The sequence below is a fragment of the Xiphophorus couchianus genome, chromosome 10, assembly GCF_001444195.1.
Source record: "Xiphophorus couchianus chromosome 10, X_couchianus-1.0, whole genome shotgun sequence".
Lineage (NCBI taxonomy): Eukaryota > Metazoa > Chordata > Actinopteri > Cyprinodontiformes > Poeciliidae > Xiphophorus > Xiphophorus couchianus.
Window position 1 is genome coordinate 3,479,094 of NC_040237.1, and position 22,265 is coordinate 3,501,358.

Here is a 22,265-nt window from a genome sequence, read left to right on the forward strand (position 1 = left end):
TGGTGAAAAGAAAAATAAAAGATTATTTCAAAGTTTCAACCATAACAGTCAGTTCTCTGATCAGAATTGCCTTGTTGTTGTCTCTGTGAACCAGAAAACCTCCCTTACCTGCATTTCTCATCTCAGCTAATCAGTCTTGGATTTGATTCCAGCCAGTCAAAATATTCTTACCTTGTTTCACCCAAGACTTCCCTTTTTATTTTTGTCCTGTTTCTCTAAGCAAGGCAGGACAAATCACCAGCCTGATGAGCCAAATCTAAACTTGCTGGCTAGCCAATAGGAAAAAACAATTGAGTAACTGTAGTAAAAATTCTGCGGTTGAAACATAATTTATCATTTAAAGTTAACAAACCATAGATTATTTTAAAATGCTTCCTGAATCAGAAACATAGTGTAGAACCATTTAAATATGAGGCATGTATTAACAGGCGATCTAAGAATATTTCTTCCAATCAAAACGCTTCAGGGTTATAATAACATTAATACATTTTGAAGATTCATGTGTAATAAGTTGTTTGGCCATTCAAAAAGTTATCTGAGGATATTCGAATAAACACATAAATATGTGCGAAAGGTCAGATTTGACACGTTTGTGGTGACTTCATATGAATTATTTCAGAATGTACTGAGAAGAAGGCTTTAATAAACATTCAATAAATGTTAATTAGCTTTGTGAAAATAGTATTCGTGTGCAATACTTTAATGCATGACTAGTTCCTCATAGGTTTGAAACTAAATATTTTTATAATATAACCTGTTGAGTATTTTTAGTAAATTATAACCCATACTTTTTTATTAGATTAGCCACAGCACATTTAAAAAAAACAACCTTCTATAATAAGTAGTGTAAATATGTTTACAGTGATTTTTATTTGAAGCAGAGTAAACATTTCTGCTGCTTAATAGAGTTACACCATCTGTTATGAATGGTGGTCTGATTTCCAGCATTACTATCAACTTCCTGAGTGGCCCGGGCTTAAGGAGCAGCACACTGAACCATTCTTCTCCCAGTTTTAGCGGTGCAATTTCCCTCAAAGTGTGTTTAGAAGAGGACCCTCCATGTCTGCTCAGTTGTGCCTGGTTTACCAACACTATTGATTGCAGGTGATGTTCTGGACAGAGTCCATCTGACCTCTGTAGAGGCTTAAATACATCATTGTCCAGAGAGCGGCCTCCTGAGACTTCAGTTATACTGTGTGTGCAGCGCTGATGAAGTGGCAACACGCACAAAAAAAAAAAGTCAAGAGGACACATGGATAAGCACTTCTTACTCCTTTTCACTGCTCTGCAAAATCTAAAAATACAGCTGGAAGAAAGATAACAACTCCGCATCGGCTTTTTCCTCAGCGAAGCGGCTCGGACATTTGTCGGCTGGACACAAAAAAGGTGATAAGAGGAAGCTGAGCCGTCTCAAAGCACGTTGTGATTACATCTTTCTTCTCTTATCATTATCAGGCTGATCTGCTCGTCTTTGTTGCTTTGCTGTGAGTTCTAATTGGTTTTATTAATCAGTAATCATGTTAACAGTCTCGCTAATCTGCGTTGCAACCGTTTGTTTCATATACACCTCAGAGGCATTGATGGAAATCCAATGAGACATAAGTTTACCTGCCATGAAAGTACCTCAGCAGCAGCCATCAGCACAGTATAAGGGGCTAAGAGGGCATACTTTAAATTAATTAACATCAGAGCTCTTGTAGCACTTTATTTCTATAAACAAACATTCTAATGCATGGTAATTAATTAAATATGCCACGCTTCCTCTCTTTTCATGCTTAGTTTTGTTCCTGTTGTATTGTTTTGAAGGTTTATCTCTAGTTAGGGGCCATAACTGGTTGACATGTCAGTCCATCACTGAAGGATGAGATCCATGCTTTGTCTTATTTTCTTATAATGAGCCTAATTTGTAAAATTATAGTATTTTATTCTGAGAATTAGAATTGAGCTCAAAGATCTAACTCTTTACCATTTGAGATTTTACTGTTGATATCAACTGTACTCTCACTTTGTTTTTCTTTCTTTAGAAAGTACTCCTCCATTTTCTCCAATATACAGCAATCAGATGAACAAATAATTTTAAAAAAGGGCAAATTTCTTAAAACAGGCTGTGATGGGTGTAATCAAACATGTACTCAAGGGCATCAAGTAAATGTTTTAGTAAAAATTTCAGTTTGGTTGAAAAGTACTTATCATTGTAATTTATTTGTTTAATACATAAAATGTGTTTTTCATGGAAAACTGTTTGGGGTTTTTTTAATAATGAACAATGTCAATTTCTCCACTCAATTCCATTGAGTTCAATACAATTCACTTTGATTCTTTTCAGTTTCATCCACTCGAGATCAAATTAGTAAAACTTTTTAAAAGAATTCTGTTTAATTCTGGTCACTTTATTTATTCCTAGAGCACCAGATAACATGTGACATCATAAGCCACTTTACAGGACAGACAGGTTGTGTTCACATCTAGTTGCAGACTCTAAATCAGTTCAATTCACATCAATTCAATTCATTCTAGTATAATTCAGTCATATGATCATAATCCGGGTAAAAAAATACAGACCAATTTGAGACTTATTACAGAAAAGGCAATGCACTTTTAGTTGCATAGCTCATAGCAATTCAGGCAAATCAATGTACTTTACATGATGAAAACCTAAAAGAACCAACATTACATTTTCTCAAATGTTATCAAAAATTATCATCATAAAATATTTGAACGAGCATTAAATTACTCTATGTTCCAGTTATTAATTAAAGGCAATTTGAAACAAACTTTCAAATTTAGCTTTGATTTGAAGGAACTCGGGTTTCTTTCTTTCTTTTTATTTGTGGAGTTTTCTTGAAGTTTTGCCTCTCTATGTTTGGTTCTGATTCTGATTAGACTTGAACCAGAAGACCAGATTTCAAGCCTAAATAGTAGTTTATAACTGAAGCTTTGTCCTGAGTCCTTAATCGTGTGTCTTTTGGTCCAAAGATAATCACTTTAGCTTTCTTTTTCTACTCAGCTGGAGAAAGTTATGGCACATTATTGCATTTACTAATGGATTTATATTCACCCTGTGACATTGTTATTAGAGCTGTGCATCATTTGTGTAGTTATGGTAACTAATCTTATTACCTTGTTATACTGTGAGCTAGAAGGAGCATGCAGCCATGAAACAATCAAGGCCCAAAGATGGGTCCTTGGGGCGCCTTGCATGTAATGTACACAAAGTCTCGAAGTCCCTGTTCTTTGGATAAGACTCAAACCAGACAAGTACTGTTCCCCAAAAGTCCAACCCAGCATTCCAGTCACACAACAAGATGCCTCTTTTTGTTTTCCAGATTCCCATTTTACATCTGCACTGCTCAAATACCCAGCTCTGCATCAGAGATGCTCATGGTTGATGATTTTCAAATTTATTCACGACTCTTCCAAATAAAGGGCACCAAAGGCTGAGCAATCAGTCCAAGGCTGGCTGCTTTTGGCCCAGAGAGGAGAACGATACTTTGCAAGTGGAAGGCAAGCATGGCTGATCTGAATCATGAAGAATAATGTTTAGCCTGGCACATGATTAGGGATGTTAATTTCTTTGCAGTGGGGGTAGGGGCAAAGGGGGCTGGCACTTGGTGATGTCACTTTGGCTATTTGAACAATCTGGCAGGCCCAATGCTGGCAAAAAAACACTGCTCAATTTGCTGGGGCTCCTGCTCCATTTGCCTGTTAATGAGCGCTGTTGTTGGAGGTACCCATGTGTACCATGTCATGAGGCGAGCAGGCAGCACCTTCACCTGACGCTCTGACCACAGAGGAAAATGGCAGCCGCTGTGACAGATGTTTCTGCAGTCCTGGGGAGGAGGCCATGAGAGACCTGTACAGTCAGAGGGCCTGGATGAATCGCTTGCAACAACTGCTGCGACATGTGTTCGCCTCTGTGTACATCCAGCTCACTCTGAAACAAGGAGGCAGCTCTTTCTTCAAAACAACAACAAAAACAACAAGCGAAAGTCACTGTGACTAAATGAAGATGTGATCAAATTGACATCTAAAACAGTATGTGTGGACATTCATTTTTTTAAAGAAACCCCAAGAACATATTTCAGTTTAAAGCATTCAAGTGTTGTGTCCTGGTGTTTTATTCAGAGGGAGGAGCCCTCAGTGTCACAGGATTAATGGTCAGGGTAAACTCATTACGTTACAGCATGACAATAGCACTTAATTACTAATGAAAGGACAGGCACACTGCAGCCTGTGGATTACTTGATCTATCACTGAATAAACCATCCAAGTGACTCATTTTAAACTTAAAATGTTACTTTGACAGGGGATGTTGAGAAATAAGGTTTTTTGTAGCTTTGATTAAAAGCGGGGAGAAGGAACTTGGTGTTAAGACTATGCTTGCATGACGGTCATTTTGAGTGTAGATTATAACACCAACATAGCAGATTTAATACTTACTCCACTGCAGTCTTGCTCTTAAACAGCTGGTGCTGTCACTGTGGAAAATCAATGCAACATAGGAAGTAGCAGCTAAAGAGAAGCAAGTCCATTGCAGAAGTCCTCACAGCCTTGAAACTAATCCATATATTTTGAGACTAAAACTTTCAGTATGATTAGATTTCCTTTGACAGACCAACATAAGCACGTCAAGTAATTATGTGTTTTTGTTAATTATGTCTTTGTTGTTAACAGTGTACCCATTGGTTGGTTGGCTTCAAAATGTTTTCAGTTTTGCTATTTTCTTACTGTTTCTTGTATTTTGTTCTCTAACAAACCTCTTAGGCCTTTCACACTACAACTGTATTTATAATGAGATTAGATTACACACATACACATGGACTATACTTTTTTTGTAGCTGACTTCTGTGGAGCATCATTTTCACTGGATTTCGTTCAGAGATATTGAAAACAAATGCATATGTCACACTATTCAGAATATTGGTAAAACATAACTGAATATTTTTCTTTAATTTGACAATTATGCTATGGCTTGTGGGTTTATTGCATACATCCTCTACAAAACAGATTGAAGTTTGAGGCTGCAACATTATAAAAGGGCAAATATTCAAGGAATATGAGTATTTTTGAAAACTATTTGTACTTAATATAAAAAAATATCAACATAAACTCTGAAAACAGAGTTGGCGACACATTGGATGAAATGTGTTAGCAGTTCTTCTGTACTCTGCAACAGCATTACCCCATGCATTAATAGTGCCAGCCATAAAAAAGACAGGCAACTGGACTGAATTTCAATGACAAAAGCACTGATCTGATAGAAGTATAAATACAGTGTAATTCAGCAAGGTTTCATGCCTGGTTAAGCATGTACATGTTCTGGCAGGCCCACTAACTGATACTACTTCAGAGCAATATTTCAGAGCACATCAACATCCTGGTGAAATTAACTCTGATGTGTGAGCAGACCGCGGGTCCGACGCTCTAAGCTGTCTCATGATTATATAGAGACGGATAGAGCGGAGTTGTGCAGGAAAACTCCCCGCAGTCTGCAAGCTGTCTTGGCAAATTTAAATACACCTCTGAGAAAAAAACGGATGGCAAAAAAACGCTCTCTAATGTTTGCACTGCTGGAAAATAGGTAATAGATGCGACGCCCTGAGAGTGTTTTCAGAGGCAGTTGGTTTTTCCTGTCTGATTGCTGAATCTGGGGTTGATATACAGATGTAAATATGCTGCTCAGGAGCACACTCCTCCGCCTCCTCTTTTCCCTCCCTCTGTCTTCTCTTCCATCTGGCAGACAATAGTTTAAAATTCTTAATCCATGAGCAACCATTGAACATTAGTGCAGTGCAAATTACAGATGTTTTACGGTCTCCCCCCTCTTCCCTCTATATTTTTCCCCTGTTTTGATCTGTGCATCCCACTGTCACTCAGTGTCGCATGCACATCCCTTGCTCCTCTGCATTCATTAGACACCCCGTGCCATCATGGCACCATATGACACTGTCATCATTTGGTAATTAAACCTTTGCTCGTTTAAATATGAAAAGCTGGCAAGGGTGTGATCATAAACAATGTTGCGCAAAGCAGATTTGCCAGACTAAATGAGAATTCAAGCAGCATCATGCCGAAGATGTTTTATTTATTACTAATTCAGGGATCCTACGCAGTTTGGAAAAGAATGGAGTTTGATGAAAATTTTGTATGAAAAAATATTTATATCCCTTGGCCTTCCTCTACCCATCCATCCATTCATCCATCCATCTGAGAAAAATTAGATTTTCATGTATAACTTACGATCATCTCTTGGACCAAATCAAAACTGAAAATAATGTAATAAAAGTTACTCTTTTGCCACACAAGTCACTGTGACTCATTAGAATTTATGTAAACAAGCCCAGAAAGTGCTCCGTAAAACAAACATCTATTGCAATGGTCATAGTCACAGCTTCTCCCTGTTCAGTGGTAATATACGCAATAACACTTGGTTGGAAGAGGGATTTTTGAAATTCTACCTCTCAGTCACAAATAGTGCACATAACATCGGTGCACTGTTCAACCTTCTATCTTATAAACACAGTTATGTGCTTGATCATGTTGGACCTCCAGACAATAAAATTTCCTCTACGCATGCAGGACGAGCATCAACCCTGGCTCTCATCTACATTCACAGAGGCCTCCGTCACTGAAGATTTAGTCAAACGGCTGTGAAGAGGAGGGTATAGCCCGTGCCATTACAAGCCAAACCACGGCTTTTTATTGCCGCCTAACAATATTCCTCAGAGTCGTCCTTTTAGCGCAGCTCCGGGTTGAGAAAGTGCATGGGAGGAGGCCATTCAGTCACATTATGGCTTTCCATAGATCAAGGTCACAATTTTCATGATCATTACACCACTGAAGGTGACAGGAAGCATTTACAGAAGTGATCAGGAGCTTATGTGGGAGTTGCTCATCCGTAGATTTCTGTGGAGAGGAAGATGTGTGTGTACACAGCCCCCCCCACCCCCTACACACGCACACACACCCCACACACACACGCACAAACTAATCAGCCAATCACACGGTGCAGCCATCATTCCTCATATTATCATGAAATCATCACACTAAAGAAAGCAAGGGCAAAGACAGAGGGAAGAGGAACAAAAACAAAAAAATGACAAAAGGGGGAAATTAGTAGTGGTGCCACCAAGGGGAGATCAGGGGGACATTTGCCACCTCCATAAATTTACTGGCTCCCTTCCTCAGTCCAACAGTTCAACCCATCAAGACAGTCACATGTGCATGCCAATTTATGTAATTATTGACAGAAAGAGTTGTAGCTTTATTTTTTGATAATTATTTGTAATTGTTGTCTTTTTACAGTATATTTATCACTGGCTCCAGAACCCACTCTGCTGCAGGTTCTTCAATGAAGTGGAACACAGTTGAAAGATTTATTTCATTAACTCGTTTCAAAATATGAATGTCACTTATTATACATTTTTATTGTACACAAATTGATATAGTTTCTTATGTTTTTTACATCAGTTGATTTTGGTTATTATGGTTTACATCTAATGAAAACCTGAAGTTCAATTCCAATTTAAAAACCTTGAACGTATGTCCATGTACTGTACAGAACATACACTCTTTACGGTTCCCTCTACATAAATTACTGCATCTATGTGGCGTGACATAGATGCTGATCATCATCAGGCAGAGATTCTGCTGAGGTGCTAAGAATGCCCAGGTTCCTATTACAGAGGCTCTACTACATTGTTTGCTCTGGTATCTCTCATCTACCACTTGACACACTGGTTGCTTTTGGTTCTTTCGCACTCGGGTTCACTGATTTTAAGCATTCGTAAAATTGGCTTCTGACCATGGAGAATGGGCCTCTCTGCTCTTCTTCTAAATTCTAGAACTATGATTTTAAAGTAAACAGCAAAATTTGACTCTATTTGAAATAGGTATTTTTAGGCCACTGAGAAACAGTACAGTCCTTTTGCTCTTTAGTTGAGGTAAAAACATCTCTGATAGTGTCTCTGGTTTAAGGAATGTGTCAAAAGTAGCCCTGGCCTGATTGTGTCTGTGTGTGGTGGTTGTGAAAGCTATGATTGTTGCTGCAGGTGATGTCCAGCGAATCATGAACTCATGAATGGGCCTTGACTCTACAGCAGTAATGTTTACTTTTACATCTCCAGAATTGGTGTACTGTACCTTTTGGATATTTCTTTGGGCTCTGCACACCCAATTTGAATTGGGGTGATTACAAGACCTCTGTAGAACCAGATGACATAATGACGAGTACGTTTGAATCTACAGTGTTGGAGCACTGCGACTTGAGAATCACAATTGGACACCACTAATCTGTATATTGCAGTTATCCCTGCTGCTTGTGCACCTTTTTCTTCCACACTTTTTCCTTCCACTAAACTTTGCCTTAAAACAGCATAATGAACATCTAGCTTCGTAAACAATGAGCTTTTGTGACTCATCTTCCTTGCGGACAACTACAAAGAAGTTGACAATCTTCACTAATATTGTGTAAGTAATAATGTGACCATAATTAAAAATTCCTCTTGTAAAATTGAATGCCAATTTAAATTTAGGGTTTATTAACTCCAACACACACACACACACACACATGTAAATAAACACATATGTATGGAGTTTTATGTCTTTCAATTAACCGATGAGAAGAAATTAGCTTTTTTTTTTCCAGATAACTTTTTAAATTTTATTTATTGAGATGAACCTCTAAGTACTGCCATGATGAGAAAAATCCTGACATACTGTCATGGTGTTGCAGTTTCTTTGTGCTACCTCAGGATTATCAGTTGTCCCCCATGTGGCCGCCTCCCTGAAAACTTTCTGGACGCGCCTCTGGAAGTTAGAGAAACCAACTTGGCTCATAGAAACATACATTTTCTTTTTGCTCAAAGCCTGCAGCTATGGGGAGCATGACTGCTACATTATGCATGCACATGCCAAAGGCTAACACATGTCAGCGGCCCACTGGACAGAAGCTCTGTTTCCCATATTGCTGACATGTGATTGGAAGCTGTTGGCTGTCTGGTTGGGGCAGAAGCAGCTGGCAGGGCTCCTCCGAGCCGCCTCAGGCTGATCTCTGCTGCACACACACAGTCACACACGCGCGGCAAAAGACTGATCCATTGGAGGATCCTGCTTCTCCCACAGTGATGAACACAGGGCCTTGTGGGGAGGGATGGCTCATAGTGCTTTTCCTTTATCCACTCAGAGACAGACTTCTGTGCAGATCTGCTGCTTGTTGCAAACAGCAAAGATGATTCTCTGCTGGACAGAACTTTGAAATAAAAGAAGAGATAAAACTAGCTGCTCAAATTAAACCCACAAACGTGAGGAACCAATTTGCATACATTTTTGGGGTAGATGTTTTCTTTAACTCTTAATCCCTTAAGGAACTATCCACACTTTAAGTTACAACCAGAGGGGGCACACATTTAACTATTCATGTGGAAACTTTGATGGGAAGGAAATGGGATTTAGTCCTTGTTCCCAGTACGACAAATGCAACACTTTTTTAAGATGACAAGATACAGTCCTATTTTAATCCGACCCTGCAGGGCACATTTAACAGTTACTTACCAAATCTGCATAATGAAGAAAAACCTATGCTTTGTCTCACAATTTAGAGGATTAAATCATGCTGGAAGATGCAAAGACAAAGTCATACGACGAAATTCTCAGTTACATACATATAAACGACACGGAACGATAATAATAATAATAATAATAATAATAATAATAATAATAATAATAATAATAATAATAACCTTTAATCTTTAAATCCCGTTCTCAGAGCAACTTGGTCTAATTAGCAAAAACATAAAATCTCCTAAACCGCTGGGAGTTTGTGTGTTGAATGTTGTGCAACCATCAGCTGAACAGCCGACCTGAAAACTCTGCAGTTATCAGAGGAGTTTTAATTGGAGCTAAGCCGAACATGAAGGCAGGTGGTAGATTTAAAGTGATTGGGAGGCGGCTTTTTTTTTCTTCTTCCCCCCCCCCTACCCGAATTTATTTTATACTGACAGAGAGAGAAGCAGCACGCTCTTTCCTCTGTGGGTTTTATCATCTGAAATATACGCCCCTGCATGGCAATCGTAAACTTTCGCATTGACTTTTACGTCTATGGTTAATTTTTGACGATTCGCAATTAAAAGGGTGATCCGAGCGAGTGCACTCTCATGCAAAGCACCAATGCGCGTTTTTAAAAATGAATGTAGGAGACCCGCACGTACTAACATTACAGCGAGATGTCAGTTTGCAGACAAAAATAAAATTTAATAATAATAATGATAAGAATAATATACATTTTTGTCGTGCAGAACACATTTGACAGTTTTGAGAGTCAAAAAGGAATAAAACTAGTAACTGTATCCTAGGAATATCATAACTTTAGGTTGCAATTTTAAATGCAAATGCACATAAAAAAATATTTTCGTTGGTAGTTAGTTAGTTAGTTAGTTAGTTAGTTAGTTAGTTAGTTAGTTAGTTAGTTAGTTAGTTAGTTAGTTAAAAACTTGCCAAACTTGGGGAAATTCACTTGTTACAAAAGAAAAAAGTTGTACATGTAACAAAGGAAAGTGGTCAAATACACTACTAATATATTATATTATATTATATTATATTATATTATATTTTTATGCATTTCGTATTATACAATTATATATATATATATATATATATATATATATATATATACCAGCCTATAATAAAATTACAATTATTTTAAAAAATCCGATTCTTGTTTACTGATATCAGGAGGTGGAGGCAATATGCACTCATGTCAAATGTAACAGGATCGTGATTAGAACAGTGAATAAAACAACAGTAAGCATAAATAAAAGCAAAGAGATCAGGCTCTTTAATTTTGCGTTTAAACCGGGGAGTCGATGGAAATCAGTTGCAATGATTCAATTAATCATGAACAAAATTAAAAGCCAGTGCAAAAATCAATCTTTCAGAGTGAAGCTCCATCTGCTCACGCCTGCGAGATTTGCAACCCGGGATCCATAAAGGTATATAGTAGCCAGGATGCATGCGGTGAGGAAGTCTAACATAAACCACCGCAGTTAGGAGGACTTTCTTTTAGTGGTGGAGAGGACAGACATTTGCGTTTGTAACCACTGCAGTAAAAATAAAAACCCAGACAGCGCTGATATTTTCAGAATTATTTATTTAAAACATGCACCCAATGAAATGTTGGTCTTTTAGAACGCTCTATGTGTAACTCAACCAATAGAACCTAAGACCAAAAAAACTTACAACCAGAGGAGTCCGCTCCCTTCTGCAGGCAAACTCACATCGATTGGTCTTAACGCAAGACAGTCATCGAGCAAGTCTGCAGTTAAAGGGAAACATTGAGATAAAACTGATAGGACAACTCTTTGAATGAAAGTTATTTACCAACACTCAGACGCCTCCATCCTCCTGATCCTGAGCGAGTGTGCGCCATAATGTGCGGAGCTGCATGCTGGACCAGCGATGCTGCTTCTCTCCTCTCCTCCTCCTTCTCCTCCTCTTCCACCTCCTCCATGCCACCTCTCCTCTCTGCACAGGCCATTAGGAAGCGGGGCAAAAGATAAATTGCTCTCTGTCAATACATTACACCTCTCCTAATGGGTGCACGCCAGGCTCCGAAAACATTTTTGCAAACTCTTGACATGCGGTGGCATCGTCTTAAACGCTGCAGCTGTGAGCCAGAGAGAGAAATACGGGGTTGTGTTTGGGTTTAAACCGGAGGAACTGCTTCTTTCCTCAAGTGTATTATTTCTGAATCTCAGATTTTGCCCTCTCCCCCTCCTCCACCACCCCTAAAAAAGAAGCTAAAAGTTACAGTAACGTTTCTTTGACTTGTCCTCCTTAATTTGATCCTGAATGTCCCGGTTAGGAACTCTCTGACCCTCGCATTGTAACTGCGTAACAGGGCGGCCTCCTAGAATAAAGAAGAGCGAATGAAAGAGAGAGAGAGAGAGAGAGAGAGAGAAAGAGAGAGAGAGAGAGAGAGAGAGAGAGACCGCACGTGTTGTTCAAACAAAAGTCAAACAATAAATAAAAAATACAAAATTGGGATTCTCCTCGACCCCCTATTTTCTCTCCCTCCTTAATTTTTTTTTTTTTTACATTAGATGGGTGGTGGTGATGGTTGGGAGCAGGAGGAGAGAAAAGTGGGGGTGTAAAACTGAAGACGGGGGTGACGATGGGGTAGATGGGCGGGGGCTGGAGAGGGGGGTCTTATAGTAGGTGCGTGTGTGGAGGGGTGTAGCTTTAAGGGAAATGTGCAGCCGGGTGTGAAATTACAGCCTATAGTGCTACATATTGTACCAGAAGCCCTCTCCAAAAACAGTAACAAAAAGAGAAATCATCCCCTAACCTGACCAGGAGGCCGCCTGCCCCAAAAAGATGGCCCCCATCTCAACCCCCAAAATATGGTGACATAATGTCATTATTATTATTATTATTATTATTATTATTATTATTATTATTATTATTATTATTATTGTTGTTGTTGTTGTTAAGTAAAAAGAACAATAATAAAACAGTTAACCTACAGACAATAAAATGTATCAATTACTCAATAATCAATCAATAAAATCTGTGTTAGATAATAAGCTTTATTTATGATAAGCTAGATTGGTCATTTGAGCAGTGACACATGAATTGCTTGTAAACAAGAGTAACTCACTTGCAACAAGTATCCAGTAGTAGCAATCTTAAACAAACATCAGCAAAGATTGAGACGGTTCCATTTCAAAATCAAATCATCATTTACTGGCTTACTGTTGGATAAAACAAGTCTTAGTTATAAATAGTTACTAAATTCCATGTCTCTATACTATTCCCGTATATTAACGGAGTTCACAGAATGCAATGAAAATCTACAGTAAAATGACATAAACATATTATGCAGTAAAGAACTGCTGAGAACATAAATGTTTTACAGGAAAAAACTATATAGATATATAGTAACTTTTGAATATAGGTCAGTGTGTAAAACACATAATTTAGTTCAGTTCCAACAAACTCTCCGAAATGTACTTGCTCAACTAAATTAGCCACACTCTCCACCATTATTTCCCCCCCCAATCTTAGAAATAAACCAAAAATAAGAATTGATTCGTGATTAAGACATAAACATTTACTGTAATTCACATTTTGAATTTATTCTAAGATGATGCTTTTCAACCAGTTCCCTGTAAACCACTAAGATGTGACCTTCATTGGCTAAAACTGCCTCAAGCCTCAGCAGCTGAACTCACTAGCATGCTTGACTTTAGCATAAGGACTGTCACTAAACAATAGTCAAAAATGCAATAATAATAATAATAATAATAAATATTGTAAGTCTTCAAATACATTCCTCTGTGGATACTGTTGCTAAGAGCAGTATCTGACTGAAAAGAAAACATTTTCAGTTTCATTCTAACATAAATCATCAGTATATTTTTTTTATTAAAATATATAACAATTTGGGGCATCAATGAACATTACATTCAAACATTCATTTGCTTGAATATGTTCCTTAATAATTTAGATTTATATGTACAATTTTTAAAAAAAAAAATCACTTTAATTACTGTTTATTATTGGATAATTTATTATGATTTAATATATACTGTATATGTATATATTTTTTTATTATTCTGAGAATTTTAAAAAGGTTTTAGGACCTTCTTTATATTTTATCTAGATCACATTGAAATAACGATAATATAGATTTTTTTATTCTAATAATCAATTCTGCCTTCTATCATAATTTCATATTAAAAATGTGACTGAAAGTCAAAAAACAACATGTATCTAAACATAAGTGCAATCATATACCTTTCTATCTATCTAGCTTATTCTATTTTGGAAAATCTTCCCCAAAAGGTTGTTTTTTTTTACTTTCTTTTTTGTATGACACTTAAGTCCTCCCTAAAATTGTACTTGTTTTAGAACCCTTAGGTCAGCTGTGTTTAGGTTTGAGAAACTATACAGCGCCATCTACAGAAGGAGCGTTGTTATTGGTGCAGAGGAACCTTCACCTCCGACCATCACCATGCACTGTAACTCCCACTCTGGAGCAGCACAATCATCACACCATCAGCTGCGTGCAATAAAGGTCAACATGTCTATTTTTAACCTTAATATATATTTAATATCCAATTAAATCAAGAAAAAAGATCAGGGGCCAATCTCTGGGGCCTGCTCGGGTTGAAATCCAAAGAAAAATTCTATAAAAAAATTATATATATATATATATATATATATATATATAATGACGAGGTTTTTAAATAGTAAAGTGATATTTTATATGAATTGCTTTTATTATAGTTATTATTAATGTAATATGCTCTTTGTCCGACAAAGACACAAAAATGAGTTCTCATTATTATTTTTGATATAATACTTTTTCCAAATTTTGCTGTAAGCAAGAACGTAACTTTCTCCCGTCTAATAAACACATGTTTGCAAGTCGGACCCTGTCTCTTATTTATTACCCCTCCCCTTTTTTTCTTGGCGTGTCAGAGAACGAGAGACCTCCTCATTTGGACCCCCTTTTTTTTCTTTTTGCGCTGGCGAATCACAAAGTGTTGACATCTATTGCCTTTGTCTGACAAGTCATCCATATAAGCAAAAAGGGGGGTCTGCAGAGGGGAGGAGGGGGACGGAGAGAAGAAGGAGGACGAGGAGGAGGAGGAGGAGGAGGAGGGTTGCAGCTTTTAGAACCACAGACACAGAGTAGAGGCTTCATTCCCAGCTCCAAAAATCCAGCCTCACGCACCCTATTGCGCCAAGAAAGCCAGAAGCCGGCGTGTAAGCCTTTCTTCGTCCGCGAATCGAGCCCACCAGGACTGAGGACATATCGGGGGGCCCTGTACGGAGAGATTCCTGCGAAAAAAAAAGAGAGAGAAAAAAAAAAGGAACCGGGTTCGGTCGCTGGCATGCTGTGAGAATTACCTCCAGCTTTGAGAAGCGCTCCTTCCGTCATGCAGTGCACCTGCAAGAAGACATCCAGTTGACGGACCGGACTGCTGAAAAAAAAGAGAGAGAGAGAAGAGGGGGAACTTTAAGGGGAAGAAGTTGCCATCGGATCGGGGCTGGAGGGGGGTCCAAATTATAAGTCCCTCCATCGATTAGAATCACATTTTTTCTCCACAATTCCCCCCCTCGATAGGAAGGCGAAACGGCGACTTCAGTTGATTATCTGTCTTTCCTTTGCTATCCAATGGATATCCACTGCAAAGCAGACCCCTTCACGGCGATGCACCGTAAGTAGCACAACCCGAGTTTGCCTGCCGCTGCAGCTTTTACACGCGTGCATATGGATTAAAATATATATATTTATATATATACGAAAAGGAAGACGTTTAATTCCTGCACACTGTAGCACAGCGCAGCAGTTGTTAAAGTGCAACCAGCATCTTAGCGCATAAAAATACGCAGAACAAAGGCCAAACTGAGATATTTCGGACTAATTGCGACTTATCAAATATCAGTTCCGAAACTAATTAGAATTTTCCACTTTGTTTATTTATTTATTTTTTACAATTATCCGTGAAAATGCCTCCAAAATATTAAATAAAAAAATGAAATGTGTCACAGTAAACAAAGAACACGCTTTTCAGCAGGTGCTTTCTTTATTTTACACGTGCACCAGCCCGAATCTTTCCGCGCGCCCATATGCTCGTGCAAGGCCTAATAAGTCAGGGCATATTAGTTACACATCTATTATTCAAATTATCCGTGCAACTACGTCCAACTTAAATGCGCATAAAGGATGCTTTAATCCTAATTTGAGGAGTAGCGTTTCATAATTGATGACCTCTTTGTTTACAAGATGATGTGCAATATGAGTAATCAGAGTTAAATTGTAGGGGAACATAATCAACATGCATGAGTGAATGATGAGCCCTGAAAGTGATACGCAGAAATATCACAGTGGGTGCAGATGAGAGTAAAGAACAGTTATAAAGTGTTTTGTTTCAAGAAATTAATCTGTAGTTTCTATTACTTTTATATTAAAGAACCAATGTAAACTTACGCGGAAGTGTAGAATGGGTCAGTATCTCCCATAAAATAAATATTTCTGAACTTAGCAAGTAATTATGACATTTTGTGTTTTTTTTTTTTAATCTTGTTGTCGACATGTTATATAATCGTATTTTTTTTTTTTGCAATAGAATTAGTCTGGCTATTTTGAATGCTGGAACGTTAGGGAAAATGTATATTTTTTTCCCTTTCAAAAAAGTTCCCTGTTGTAAATATATTTGTATTTTCCATTTTCAAAAGAAAAATATATATGTAAGTGCATAATTATTGGAAGTAAACAATTTGATTTTTATGAATTAGATGAAGCAAGACACGTGAGCACCCTTTCTGGCATCAAAGTTGAAAAAAAAAAAAGTTTTCAAACGAAACAATTTTTATATTAATCACAATTTTCTGCCGTCACTCCATGTTTTATTCTTAAAAACGTAGTAAATTATTTTCTGATTCTTTTTTTTTTATCCACTTTTGTGTCATTTGCCTGCACCTTCTTTCGTTTTCTTTTTTCATAACGACCTTATGTAATGTTACGTCTGTGTGTTTTTGCTGCTGTTGTATCCCACGTAGGGCACGGAGGTGTGAACCAGCTCGGCGGGGTGTTCGTGAACGGCAGACCCCTCCCGGACGTGGTGAGGCAGCGGATAGTGGAGCTGGCCCACCAGGGCGTCCGGCCCTGCGACATCTCCAGACAGCTGCGGGTGAGCCACGGCTGCGTCAGCAAGATCCTCGGCAGGTGAGAAGGGGATTCTCCGGGAAAGGCGAACCTGAATCCATATTAATACGCGTGTTTTTCTTTTCTTTTCTTTTGTTATTCGTCTTTACAGTCCCCTAACGGTGAGAACCTTTGGTAAATTAGAGGCGCAAAACTTCCCTTAAAGTCACGTCGTATTTCGACACTGCACCTGTTTCCTTTCATGTTGACGTTCTTCGTGCGATGCTTCGCTTGTTTCTAATGTTCCACTCTTACTTAAACTCCAAAAAAAAAAAAAAAAAGTCACTTTTCAATGAAATAATTTACATTTTTACACTTTTGTGTGTTTAAAGATGCATGAAAGGTTTTAAAATTAAGATTTTTTTTTTTTTTTTCATTCCACTCTTGCAGATACTACGAGACTGGCAGTATCAAGCCTGGAGTCATTGGTGGGTCCAAACCCAAAGTGGCCACTCCGAAAGTAGTGGAAAAAATAGCAGACTACAAGAGACAAAATCCCACCATGTTTGCCTGGGAGATCAGAGACAGACTGCTGGCAGAGGGCATCTGCGACAACGACACTGTTCCCAGCGTCTCATCCATTAATAGGTAGGAGAAATGATATGCAGCTTCAAAAAGTTACCTTATTATAAATATGTATTGCTTTGTAGTGCTTCATTTTACATTTAATAATAATAATAATAATCTTTTTTGTTTTATTTACTAGATATTTTAGTAAATACAAATATTAATAGCACAAATAATTTATGTTGGCTTATATTATTATTTTATATATTTTTTAGAAAATAATAAAATTATAAAAATCACATAAATGATTTTTACTAGATTGATAATCAAAAGATGAGGCTGTGTTGGGATTTTAATTTGTAAATGAACATAATAATGATGATTATATATATATATATATATATATATATATATATATAAGGCTAAATCTAACTGATGTTGGACAGATAATGAAGGGAGCTGACAAAAAAAAAAAAAATTAAAACAATAATTTATCACATCAGCCTATCTCTGCGGACAACTGCGGGAGCAGCACATAGCTGGAGCGACTTCTCAGAGGTGCAATTCAATCTTTGAGATCAACCCCCAGCCCCTCCAGCCTCCCTCCCTCTGACAATCAGCAGTTGTACATCCAGGACTGAGTGAATCTGTCGAGATGAAAACCGATCAATATGCGGTGACCAGAATCCCGTGGCGCTATAAAGCAGGCCAATTTTCTTTAGCGCATCTAAAGTGCAGGAGGGCTGCACTGAAAGAGAGAGGGAGAGAAAAAGAGGGCACTTCTGGTGATTTTTTAATTTTTTTATTTAAATTTTTTGTAAAATGTTGCTTAACTCAATATGTAAAACAAATGCTTAAAAATGTCATGATAATATATTGTTGTATTTGATGATAATGATGTGCAAAAATGCAGACAAGAGGAATATTTGTAGTACATCAGGTCAAAATATAGAGCAAATTTTGCTCTTAAAATTTTTGAAGTTTTTTGTTGTGGCTGCACCCAAAACTAGGGGCCCCTTCCCCTCACATCACCTCTCTTCACCCCACCACCACCAGAGATCCCTGGCGATGAACTTTGGTTAAGAGGCACTGTTCCATATAGAGGCAGCATCAGCATTACATTTTAATGAGCTGATGGGAGAGCCTGGACAGCTCCACACAAGACATTTTTTAAATAGAGAGAAAGAGAGAGAGAAAGCAAAAAAAAAGGGGGGGGGGGGCTGAAGAAAATTCATTTCATGCTTCGTGGCTGCTTAAAAAGCCCCATTTAAGGAGGCTCAGACACATGTATGTGATAAATTCAAAATGTACGTTAATATAATCAAAAGAGCTATAACTTATTTTTTTCCAATTCCAATTAAAGATAGGTTTATTTTGGAAAGGAGGATGGAATTGGGGGAGGCTTTGTGTGTCTTTGTTTATATGGGGAAATTAAATTCTGAACACAAAGAGTTATAATTCTATCAACCAAATATGAGAGCTGGTGTGAATTTCCATCATGGGCGGTTCTTCCATGAATACCGCCCCAAGCAAGCAACAGGAGGAAATTTTAGCTTTTATTTTTTTAAGGAAAATTATTTTTTATAAATAGGTTTCATAAATTCAAAGTGTGTTTAAAGAGTCTAGGACTAGTGATGATTCACTCCTGGTTTAATCGGTCTATTTATTGCAATTTGTCCCAATTTAAAGAGGTCTGCCAAAAATATGCTTAAAGATCTTTCTCTGTATCTTGTTCGAAATAGAACAAAGATTTCATAATTCTCAAATTGTGTTTAAAATAATATCTGTTCAGAACCAGTTGAAGTGGTGTTATTTTAGATTTAGAACAGTTATTTAAATGTAATCCAGTCGCTAAAAGTTTATGAAATAGCCCTTTACTTTCATGCTTTTAGGAGCCTGCAACCAAATCTTGTTCTAAACAGATGGCCATATATTTCTTGCGATGCTTACATCATGCACAGTATGGGGTGTACTCACTTTTCCACTGCCTGAACTTGACAATAAGTAAGAGAAAACCTAGTAGTTGGGAAAATTACAGAATATTTTTGTAGGGACTCTGGCGACCCCTGACACACTGGCTCTCTGGGCGAAGGCCGTATCACCCACATCCTATATCATACCTTATTCCTTTCATTCTCTTGCTCTGTAATCCAGTGCCACCCACAGTGAACATGAAAAAAAAAAATCCTTTGTAGAAGAAGAAAGAAGAATTTGTTTTGATGTAGCAAATGAACACATCTTTAACGGTTCAATTTGAGATAGATTGTCACTGGAGATTTCCAAAAGAAAATGACTAGAAACATTCAAATGACAGGAGACTTTTTGTTTCCTCTTCAGATGCTTAAAGAAGAATAAAAAAAAAAAAACACTGGAGCCAAACTCTTTTCCAGTTGGGTGCTTCGGTGAATTCCAGTGGCAGACAGTCTGACCTCAGAACCGTTAACAAAAGAGGATGCTAGATTTAAACACCTTTCTCCTGCATGCATTATTAAATACAACAGAGTTAGTGTTGGAGCTATAAAGAGCCACCAAAGCCAACACTTTCTGCTTGACATAAAGTGAAAAAAAAAATAAAAAACCAAACACAAAAAGAAAAAGTCTTCAATGGTGCTCGATATTATTGATTCAGAAGTAAAGCAATTTTAATATCTCTTCAGGGGATTTTCAGCAACAAGCAGGTCATTAATTCATTCTGCTAAATTGCTTATTCAATAAGAAGAACATGGATACCGAATAAAATCTTTTTAATTTATGTCGCGCAGACAAGTCAAGGGGTCGAATAACTGTTGTGGGGGGTGGGAAAAAAAGAAAAAAAAAAGAAAATATCAATACATCCTTTCTGGGAAGGTGTGTTTTAGGCGTATTTGCCTCCAAGGGAGAGTTTTTTTTTTTTTTTCATTTGTGACACTGTCGAATTTATTTCTCGAAAACCTCCAGGCTCCTGCGATAATGTAACTATCCAAAGTAGCTCAGATTTTACTTTTAATCTTTAGGAATGCAGAAGACAAAAAGCGCAAAATCACAGAAATCTCTCAGCAGACCTCTGGTGAGGGGCTCCCACGGCATCCGTGATGAATAGTTTTAAAGTTTACAAATTATTGTGACAGCTCTCTTTCTCCCCGAGTGCCATTCAGATTAAAGGAATCTAATGCTGGCGTAAGCTTGTGCAAGGCAATAAGGAACTATTGCTTTCCTGTCACATATAATTTATAGCTTTCTATTTGCATCTGTTTGCCCGTGTGACTAATCCCCAACTTTTTCCTCACACTGGCCTCAATCAATACAACCTCATCCGCATTGACACACGGGGGGCCATGGGTTGAGTTTGATCGGTAACTGTGAAACCCCTTCCAACCTGGGTGGGTCAGGGCGGCGGGAGGGCCAGGGGGTGGAGGTGGTGGCTGCTGATTAGTGTGTGCCAGGTAGAGCCAGTGAAGCTGATCATTGAGGTGAATTGATGTGATTTCATGCTTTGTTTGCAAGATCACCCAGACCAAAAAGTGCAATAGAGGTTTTTTTTTCAGCTTTTATGACAAAACCACTGACCGCATCTGTTAGAATAATTATCTAAGTTCATTTACTTGTGAGTTTATTTGAAAGGTTATGTTTTCATATTATTATTTGATGTTACTTGCGATTTGTCGCGTCTCGGATCTTCCCTCGTTTCTGCAGAAAAGACACTCACGACTGGTCTGAATCCTTGCTAGATAGGAATTAAAATAAACCTATCAGCATCCATGTTTGTGAATCAGTTGGAATTGATATTTTTTGTCAGAAAATATATTTGTGGTAGCTGCCATGATGCTCACATTAGAGGAGGAAAAATTCAAGAAGTTATCTTAATGTTGTTGATCAGACCTGCTTCATGTCCTATGGGTCTGGTTCTGGAGGGCTTACGACTCCTGTTGATCCTTAGAGCAACAAAATTACTTGAGGCACATTTTCCTCCGGTCTGTGCGAAAATGTTTGCTTTTAAAAACTGTCTTCAGCTTTCAAAAGCAAACTGAAGACAGATCTGTTCAGGTAGGTTTGCAGTTTCAGATATTTCTGCATAAACCTATTGTTTTATTAAAGAGTTTAACAATCACCGGGAGCTGATCTGTCATCATCAGTTAATGGAAAAAATATCATCTTAAGGTTCTCTCCAAAATAAATAGATACATTTTACATGCAGTAATATACAGTTATTTGCATCTAAGAAAGAGTCGATAACATTGTAATTTGATCCCAGTTGTAAAACACTGCAGCCAAGTTATTTTGCCTGTTGGTAAAACATTTTCGAACTAAACAAGCGCAGTCAATTGAGGCGCTGACTTTGCAGTAATGCCTCCTCCTGAGCAAGTGTGTAGCGACAGTGGACAGTTGACTGCATCAGCTTTTCAGCAATCCTGCATAATGAGCATGCATGTGGTGACAGTTGAAAGGAAAATTCCTTTTGTTAACAGCAGCAGGGTAAAAGTGAATTATTGAAGAAAAACTAGAATATAAAGATTTGTATTCATACGTGTCCTTGTAAAAGTAGACATTGGGATAGAATAGAGTAGAATAGAATAGAATAGAATAGAATTACTTTATTCATCCCAGCAGGGAAATTATTTCGCAGTTACAGCAGCATAGAGACAAGATCGGCACTGTCCTTACCATCCCGTTGTGACAACATGCAAAAGAATGTCTACATTGGCTTTGACATTTTGTTTCTTTACGTAATGACTTGACTGCATTTCCTCACTTCCTTATCCTCGAAAATTATACATCTGTTTGATCATTTTTTAATTGTTTCCTTAGTTTGATCATTTCTAGAATGTTTTTGTGTCTGGTTGTCTGTGTTTATCTTTGGTAAAACACTTTTATGCTTGTCTGCATAAAAAGTTTTTTGTAAATAAGTTTCACTGAATACATGTTGACTGAGAACCACTCGTTACATCTCTTCTTCTTTTCTTTTTTCTCCAGGATCATCAGAACAAAGGTCCAGCAGCCTTTCCATCCGTCTCCTGATGGATCATCGCTTTCGACGCCCGGTCATACAATAGGTAAAGAAATACCA

The 22,265-nt window shown here is 37.8% G+C and overlaps 1 protein-coding gene across 2 annotated transcripts in view; it reads left to right on the forward strand.

Annotated features, from left to right (window-relative positions):
* The first annotated feature begins 14,660 nt into the window (after positions 1–14,660).
* The window catches only part of pax2b (paired box 2b), a 43,952-nt gene continuing 36,347 nt past the window's right edge, over positions 14,661–22,265 (forward strand). For both annotated transcript variants that reach the window (XM_028029041.1, XM_028029040.1), the window contains exons 1-4: positions 14,661–15,224; positions 16,570–16,735; positions 17,105–17,302; positions 22,172–22,251. In XM_028029041.1, coding sequence (XP_027884842.1) covers positions 15,182–15,224; positions 16,570–16,735; positions 17,105–17,302; positions 22,172–22,251 — 487 coding nt within the window. In that variant the 5' untranslated portion in view covers positions 14,661–15,181. The remainder of the gene's footprint in view (positions 15,225–16,569; positions 16,736–17,104; positions 17,303–22,171; positions 22,252–22,265) is intronic.